Genomic DNA, 9,019 nt, shown 5'->3' with positions numbered 1-9,019 from the left:
TATAATAAAAATTGATAGCAATCATCAATATTAATAATCACAATAAAGATAGTATAAATTAATACTGGTAAAAAATGTTAACGATTAGTATAACAATTAATCATAATATCACTATTAATAAAATAATGATATCAGCAATTAATGTTACTTAAATCAATACTAAGTGATGTTGGTAATAAAATAATTATTAATATTAAGAACTAATAATATTGTTAAATGACATTAATATTACTAATTATTTTCAAGAGTACATAATCATATATTTAAAATAATTATTCATAGTTAATAATGGTATCCTATTAATTGTGTCATTGATAATTACTAAAATCGACCATAGATGTTTAATAATTAATCATATTATTACTCCTAATACCGCAGGGGGTGTACACCTACCTGTGATGTTGTTCCTAATATCCAGGGACGGAGAGCATGATTTTAGTTTTAATATCGCAGTAGGTGTGCCCTCACCCTGTGCAGTGATGCTAATATCTAGGGGGTAGAGTATGACATGACTCCCAACATAGCAATGAATGGACAGCCACCCAGTGATATTGCTCCTAATATTCACGGAAGAAGCGTATAGTATCTCTCTCAATATCGCAGGGAGGGTACAACTCATCTGTGATATGGTTCCTAGTATCCAGAGGGGGAGAGGATGATAATAATTCCAGTATCGCAGGCTGTGTTCACCTGCCCTGTGATATTGTTATTTATATCATAGAAGGGAGAGGATGATATTACTCCCCGTAGAGCAGGAGGCATACACCCAGTCTGGGATATTGTTCCTAATATTCATGGGGGGGAGAGGCTAATGTTACTTCCAATATGACAGGGGGTATACATCCACCCTGTGATACTCTTCTTAATATTCCTAGGCCGAGAGGTTGATATTACTCCCAGTATCACAGACACTGTACATCCCCGTGTGATATTCCTCCTGATATCCGGAACAGGAGAAGATGGTTTTAATCCCCATCTCGAAGGAGGTGAACACCCACTCTGTGATATCTTTCCTACTATGCAGGGGGAGAGAGGATAATATTATTCCCAATATTGCAGAAGATGTACACATGCCCCCGTGATATTATCCTTAATAATCCAAGGCACAGAAGATAATGTTACTCCCAATATCGCAGAAGGTGTACACCCCCACAGTGATGTTGTTTCCATGATCCAGGAGGGAAGAGGATATTACTTTCAATATCGCAGGGTGTGTACACGCCCCCGGTGATACTGTTCCCAATTTCCACCCAGGAGAGGATGATACTACTCCGAATATCGCAGGGATTAAAAACACGGGGGTGTACAGTGTCTGTGATACTAGGAGTAATATCAACCTCTTGGCCTTGGAATATAAAAAATATCACAGGGTGGATGTACACCCCCTGCCACATTGGGAGTAATATCTTCTCCCTTCGAAGATATTAATAACAATGTCACAGGGCCGGTGAACACAGCCTACGACACTGGAATTATTATCATCCTCTCCTCCTCTGGATATTAGAAATCATAACACAGAAGACCTGTACCCTCCCTGCGATATTGGGACTAATATCATACTCATCTTCTGTGAATATAAGGAGCCATATCACCGGGTGGCTGTCTATTCATTGCTATGTTGGTAGTCATGTCATACTCTACCACACTGGATATTAGGATTTGTGTCACAGGGTGAGTGTGCGCTTACTGTGATATTAAAACTAAAACCATGCTCTCCCTCCCTGGATATTAGGAATGACATCACAGATAGGTGTACACACCCTGTGGTATTAGGAGTAACAATATGATGAATTATTAAACACTAATGACCAATTTTAACAATTATCGATGACACTATTAATCTGGGAAGTAAACTCCCAGATTTGGGACGTACTTCAGAGGTAGAATATTCATCCCGTCTTCTTTCCAGATGCCTGAGCACAGGGCCTTTCCATGCTTCTCCCCCGATCCTAAGAGTAGCTGAGGTCGAGACTCACTGAAAGCTCTAGGTAAAGATATCCCACCATGCACAGGTTATCCCCGTTCTCTGACCTGGGAACAACTCTGACCAGGATTCCACATCTAGGAGGCCTGGGAACTGAGTGGGATTTTCTGAGCAACGCCAAATGGCTGCTCCCTTTCCACCGCCGTTGAGGGTCGTTACCCTGGTTATCCAGATCACCTAGAAACTATCAGTATCCAGAATCAACAAGATCAACTCTCTGCTCCTCTGACAGCAGAAGGAGCATGACCAAAATGAACCAAAGAGCATGGCAGGAAACGATGTGACCGGAAAGCTCAGAGAACAGCCACAGGGGGATGTAAGCAGGCGTTCCCACCTGAATCATGAATAATTAATGAAGCGCAAATCCAGGGGAAATCGAGTTTCAGCAGGTGCAACTCATCCAACAGGAGATCGCCAGAGGGCCAACAAGATTCAGCAACTGAGAGTCGGGTGTAGAGTCAAGTGGGACGCGACTGGTTCCAAAGCTCTAGAAGACCATGGGGTCACTTGGACCAAGTGAGAAAATGCCCCCAGTGTGCTGGTTCACCATTCCGACTCCTGCCTGTCTCTTCCCATCCAGGGAACTTGGACCCTAACTCGTGCAGGTGCAGATGACGAAGGGCAGAATGAGGGGACGTGGCACCCAAGTTCCCTGACAAGAGAGTTCCACAGAAAGTCCGCTGGATCTTCGCAAATCCAGAGAAATGGCAACGGGACCCAAGGAAATAGAGCCCCACCGGTGTCCTGGAGACTCTTCAGGCATAAAGCCTGGAGCCGCAGGACAAGAAGAAAAAGGAGCCAGGCACCGAAGGACAAAGCGGTGTTGACTTTCTTCATCTGGGTTTCCCAGTGCAGTCCAATTCACGGTGGTTTCCAAGGGCCTCCTGGAGGAGAAAACACGTGAGGGTGTGGTCAGGGTTTTCTGCTGACGCACTTACTGTGGGGAAGAAGGAGAAGCTCTGAAGATGGATAACGACCGAGATTGCATGTCAAGGTGCACCTCCTTGATGACACTGAGGCCTACGTTGAAATAGAGTAAATATGGTCCAATTACACTGTGTCTATTTTAGCACCTTGTTTAAAAAAAAAGAAAAAAAAAAGATGTAAAACCAGACAGGGGTACATGCACCAGTGCTACATACCTGACAGGAAACATCTATTCTTCAAAGCTTGCAGCTGTACAGGTAGGTTTTAGAATGTCTGTCCATAGTGAACATCGTCTTAGAGTGGGCTGGGCAAATAGACCTTTCCAGGTCATGTAATTGGATTAAGTTGATTAGGTTAGGGTCCGTTTCATGTCAGGGGTCCAGAGGCAGTATAAAAGGCAACCTGGAAAGCAAAGGTCCCTCTCTGCCCCTTCCTCCGGCTTCCTGAAGGCAGCACCGCTTCCAGCAGGGCTGCTCCAGCACCTGCCCATCTGAGCGCCAGCACACCTGTCCATCTGAGCGCCAGCCGAGGAAAGAAAGTAGACCTGTAATTTCAGGTTAGTTTCCCTGAACGACTGGTTGTTTCACATAATCCCTGAGGGGTTGGGGGAAAAGAGACAAAGGAGAGTGAAAGAAACAGATCACACTGGGGCTCGCTGATGCGGTAGGATGTGTTCTCCTTACCCGTAATTCTTGGAACAGAAAGCGAGAAAACATTTCCATCTCCGTGCCTGGGATAAGAGTCAGATGGAAATGCAAAACGAAATTTACTCCAGCATGCTGAATTGGTGGGTAAATGGAAAAAGAACTTTGGAAAAGGGGTGGTTTGCCCTTTAGCCATGTAAGAAATTCATATGCCACTTGTTCAGCGTTTGTTTAGATGAATTCGTATGGCGTGTGTAAAATACCAGAAAAATAAATAAAGAGGGGCTGGAGCTAAAGCCAAAAAGACAGAGCAGGAAAGACCATCACCTGCTAGTGTGGTAGAGAGGGAGATAACTTCTCTCAATGAATTTGTGTTTGGAAGTTGCCTAATGAAACGGCAAGAGTAGCGATTTGAGTTCTGATAGGAAGAATCCCTTATCTCTGACTTCAAGCAGACCTGCCAAGGGTTGACATCGGCCATGCCCTGTAGCTTCTATTCTTTTGTCCCTCAGGGGAGAGAATCATTGTGTCTTCTACTGGAGTGAATGGTGATAGACCTAAGTCCAGTCTCCAGAATCAGTTGTTTGGTTGGGATTGAAATCTCAACTCCAACTCCACATACCTAGGCCGTGGGCCATGTGGCAGGCGAAGTTTACTCTCGGACCAGGTAGTCACGGCAGAGGAACACACAATATCTGAGGATGCACACACCACATTGTGATCCACAGATTTGACCGACGGGTGGTGAGGTCTCCTCATGACCACACCGTCATGGAATTAGCTGAGGGTTTCTTGTGGTTGTGTGAATATCCAATGTGCCTAACCATCGCTTTATGTGTGTTTGTGTGTGATTCAGGTGACCCAACCATCAACCCCTGAAAAAGGCGGCCATAAAACGCCCAGGAGACGAAGATGATGGCACAACGTGACCCCAAAAGTGGGGCAAACCGACTCGTGAGAGCCCAGACCCTCCAGAAGCAGCAGAGGGTCCCAGTTGGGCCAAGGGCTCCCCCACCCGATGAAGAAGATCCCAGGGTATGTCTAGCCCTGGAATCTTTTGGGTACCGAGGGGGGAGGAGGGGGCGAGTGTCACACGGTCCTCAGACTGGGTTGGATTCCAAAGAGTTCTGCCAGCACCACCCGGGTTGCTTTTCCCATCCAAGGTGGGCCTGGCTTGGGACCTCCTCCCCAGCCCGACAGGTCCCTGGAGAGACTCTTGGGAGCAACCTCCCTTTCCACTCAGAATCCTGTGTAGCCAGGTTGGGCTGTGTTGTGGACATCGGGTTCACGATCGTCCCCACTAGAACCCTGAGTACTTCCTTTGAGAGTTCCTCCGTCACATGGGCTTTGGGAGGGAACATGGTAACCAAACCCTCCCGCCACTTAAGGGCCCCCATGCCGGTGTCCCCGCTTTGGAATCCTCACTCAGTTCTGAATTCACAATCCGTCTCAATGTTGACATTGGATCACTGCCTGTGGCTTCAGCTCATTCACTGACATCACTTCCTTTCCACCCACAGGTCAAGTGCAAAAACTGCGGGGCCTTTGGCCACACGGCCAGAAGTACCAGGTGCCCCATGAAGTGCTGGAACGGAGCCCTGGTTCCCCAGACCTTTGGGAGAAAGGAAGGGAAGGAAAACCGGAAACCATGGAAGCCCCAGGTTCGAAGGAACCCTGGGCCCTTGAACAAGGAAAAGGGAGAGAAGGAAGCGAGACCAAGGTGAGCAGTGAGAGGGGTTTTCACCACCCTTAGGGTACTGCCACCTAAGGACACAGTGTCTCTGCACCCGCTCACCGTGTGCCTTTCCGTCTCTGGAACAGGGAAGGAACGCTGCAGAGAAACAGACCAGAGCTCCATGTCCTCCCGGGTTCCCCATCCGGGAGCTCCTTTGGCTCTGGGAGATTCAGGGACGGTGGAGAGGCGGGGGCGCTTCGTGCAGGTTCCCCATGACAGGGGGAAAAGCAACGGAATCCAAATGACAGTCCTTACTTGGGAAGCCTAGAGGGCCACCAGCAGGATGGGAAGGTTGGCACATGAGGGAAGGTGCAGAGGCGGAAAGGGCACAAACGTTCCATTTATGTATCACAAAACACAGAACGGGACTGGGCCCCAGACAGGGTTCTCCCTATCTCCTGGGGAGAACCAGGCGGCAGGGCCTGAACTTTTTCTCTTCTGCAGGCAAGAAGACCTGCAGAGGAAGGCTCTCCTCCAGATCTTTTCCGGGACACCTCCGGAGAAGCTGCCGCCAAATCGAAAAGAATCCATGGAATCTTGTGATTATCTGAGGGTGAGTGTCACCCTGGGCCCCTGGTCTTTTTCTCCTCTAGGTCACCCTGGTTGATTTCCTTTCAGGTTCCCGTGTGTGTGAGGGGATCGGGGAACCCTTCTTCCCTGCCTTCTTGGGGTCAGGGACTCCACGATCCTTCCAGGTCCATTTGATTCCAGATGAAGGCATCTGAAGATGCCGTATTTCCTGTTGCTTTCTCTCTGTGCAATGATGGCAAGCCTGCCAACAACGTCTTCCTAGCGGCATGAGGAAATTAGTCCCTCAGGGGCCCCAAACATGGAGGCGGCTCACCCCAGGAACATGCATGTTTTCAGAAAAGACGTCCTGGGAACCCTTGAGCCACCGACCTGCCTTTAGAAGGGCATTAGTCCGTCCCACTTCATGGAAGGCTGAGTGGAGGCGCTTTGATCCAGTGAATGACCAAGACACAGTCTTTAGAAAAATGGTATTCTCAGATCATAGCTCGAGAGTGCATTTTTCATGGGTCTTGTCCCAATCAGCACTCACCTTGAGGATCTGTCCCTACTTCCAAGGTCCGCCTGTCCATACCGTATTAAGAATTTCCTGCTGTGTACACCTTGTCTTTGGATGTGGTTGATTTCCATGGTGGCTCGATGCTGAGGAACCTCTAACGCATGTGATCTCCTTTCTTTCAGGTTGCAAACAGGCCAATGCCGGTCCACACAACTAATAAGAGGCCACGCGTGGACCGTGCCCTCACTGATGGCTCAGCTACCAAAATGTCTGACACGGTATCCGTCTTGGCTTCACTGTCTCCCCTCAGAAAAGCCAGTCTGAGCTCCTCGTCAAGTCTCCGACCAAAGGAACGACAGACAGGGGCTGTGGCCGACATCCCTCAGCCTGGAGTCAGGCAGCAGGGCCCGGAGCCTTTCGTCGTGGTGAAGCCGACACACAGCAGGCCTCAGGGTGGCTGTCGAGAAGTTCCCCAGGCTGCCTCCAAGCCCCACGGCCTGATGCGGGTCATCAGCCCCCAGGCACAAGACAAACATCCTGTGGTGACCTCACAGCCCTGCCCACCAGCCGACACACACAGCTTGGGCCTCGGCTTCAATCTCAGTTTCAGGCCAGGAGCCAAGAGACCTGTCCAGGCTCTGACTCAGGCTTGCCTGAACTTCCCCAAGAAACCGAGAATGGGTCCCTTCCAGATGCCCGAAAATGCCATCCAGGGAGGTGAGCTGGGGGCCCCGGAGACTCTCCAACCTCCGCCAGCTGCAACCGAACTCAGACCAAGTCCGTCGCCCCAGATGAGCAAGGGGACACCCGCCCAGGTGCCCAGCAGCGACCGGCAGCCTCCGCACAGCAGACCTTGCCTGCCTACTGCCCAGGCCTGCACCATGTCCCATCACCCAGCAGCCAGCCACGATGGGGCCCAGCCTCTCAGAATGCTCTTTCGGAGACTAGAAAACGGGTGGTGGAGCTCCAGCCTCCTGACAGCTACCTCGTTTCCCTCTCCTGAGAAGCCGGGAGCCTTCCTCGCTCACAGCCCTCATGTCTCAGAGAAGTCTGAGGCTCCCTGTGTTCCTGTCCCCCTGAGTGTCCTCTGTGAGGACCTTCAGGTTTCCTCCTCCTCAGAGGACAGCGATTCTGACCTGGAGTGAGACTACAGGTGGCCGGGGCTCCACTGCATCCAGCTCCCGTGATTTGGAGGGGTCTGTGGGACTGAGGAGCACAGAGCAGAGAGCAGACTGTGTGTGGGACTCCCAAGCTCCCCAGCTGTGGTGCTTCTGGGGATGTTGGAGCCCAGGCCAGGCAGGGACCACATGCAGAGACTCTGCCTCATCGAATTCTGGTGAGGGACATTGTAGTTCGCAGGGCGCTCCGGAAACCCACCACCAGAAGCTTCTGTGCCAGTGATTCGTTGCCTCAGAAACTGGTTGACGGTGACGCGTGGGAGTCAGACTTCCGCTGTGATGTCAGTAGGAAACTGGGGAATGACTGTACATTTGCTCTCTAGATGACTGAATCAGGGAACAGTTAGGGAACCCTGAGAGATGCAGGCCTTCAGCTGTGCCCCGCCCTGACAGCAGTGTTTTGGACGCTGTGAAGCGTTCTGCACAAAGCGTTCTTGGGGTGTTTCCTCAGCCTCGAAAACTGGGCTCTGGAATGCCATTGGAAATAGGTGTGCTTAATTTGTTTTGAAGTGAATAAAATTCTCAAAAAGATGGCGTACTCTCTTTTGACTTTCATTCCGTGTTTGTGTGTAACTGATTTTCCAAGGGCTTGAAAATTTCTTGACTTGTCAGCAATCCAAGTCATTTTGTCTCTGAAACAGAGTTGATTGAGGGGACCGCAGGTCTTCGCAGGACCTGTGACTTCTTAAGCATCCACAGGGGCAAGAGAACCTCAGCCCCACTCTACCAACACGCACCTAGTCAAATTCCGCCAAGTGACTCTCACGCACACTAACACGTGGGGAGTGTTGCTTACACCACGAGTCCCCATTTGGCTCATGGCGATGCCACATGTGGGGTTTCACACGTATGTGTTGCACCGCAGTCCATTTCACAGTGGTAGAATAAATGTATTGACTTTTTGTCGGGTTGTTGGAGGCAAAAGCCTGTGATGTTGTTGGTTTTTGATGGGAGAGTTTCACTTTCGAAAGGAAAATACTCTGAAAATGGAGGTTGTCCTAGATTGTATTTCAAGGTGAGTCTACTTGATGCCAGTGAAGCACATTTTGGCATATAATACATATGGTTATATTATATTTTGTCTATATTACCTCATTTTAAAAAACCGTTTTGTGAAAAATGTCAGAGTTAGATATACCAATGTTCAATTTCTGAACACGTGTCCAGAAGCACTGTACAATGCAGCCTAGAATACAAAATTCCCAGCCACTTCTTTGTTGAACTCTCTGCAGAGCGGCATTGCATTCAGGGATTTTCAAGGTGCACTAGTGTGGCATGAGCTGGTCTTTGGCTTCCTGCTGAAGTTAGAATCCTGCAGATTGTTTAGGGTGGTGTCTGCTTGTCCCATCTTTCCAGGTCATCATTAACCTTTCCTTGGCACCCACGTGGACTCAGAGCTTACCTAGAGTCACAGGCAGGTCTGGGAAGCTGCCCTTGAGCCTTTGTGCAGTCCATGATGGTTCCATGCCTCTGATCCGCTGGGGCACATTCTGCAGAGGGATGGGCTGGCATAAGCTGTCCCTG

General features: G+C 49.4%; 1 protein-coding gene across 1 annotated transcript; it reads left to right on the top strand.

The window, feature by feature from the left end:
* The first annotated feature begins 2,867 nt into the window (after nucleotides 1-2,867).
* LOC140711286 (protein FAM90A5-like) lies at nucleotides 2,868-8,468 on the top strand. The gene is made up of 4 exons (XM_073014226.1): nucleotides 2,868-4,590; nucleotides 5,076-5,275; nucleotides 5,735-5,843; nucleotides 6,500-8,468. The coding sequence occupies exons 1-4, from the start codon at nucleotides 4,468-4,470 to the stop codon at nucleotides 7,460-7,462; spliced, it is 1,395 nt and encodes a 464-aa protein (XP_072870327.1). The 5' UTR covers nucleotides 2,868-4,467; the 3' UTR covers nucleotides 7,463-8,468.
* The last annotated feature ends 551 nt before the right edge of the window (nucleotides 8,469-9,019 follow it).

The sequence above is a fragment of the Chlorocebus sabaeus genome, unplaced genomic scaffold (assembly GCF_047675955.1).
Source record: "Chlorocebus sabaeus isolate Y175 unplaced genomic scaffold, mChlSab1.0.hap1 unalloc_scaffold_496, whole genome shotgun sequence".
Classification (NCBI taxonomy): Eukaryota; Metazoa; Chordata; class Mammalia; order Primates; family Cercopithecidae; genus Chlorocebus; species Chlorocebus sabaeus.
The sequence above is the reverse complement of the archived record's forward strand: the minus strand, read 5'-3'. Positions and strand labels throughout refer to the sequence as shown.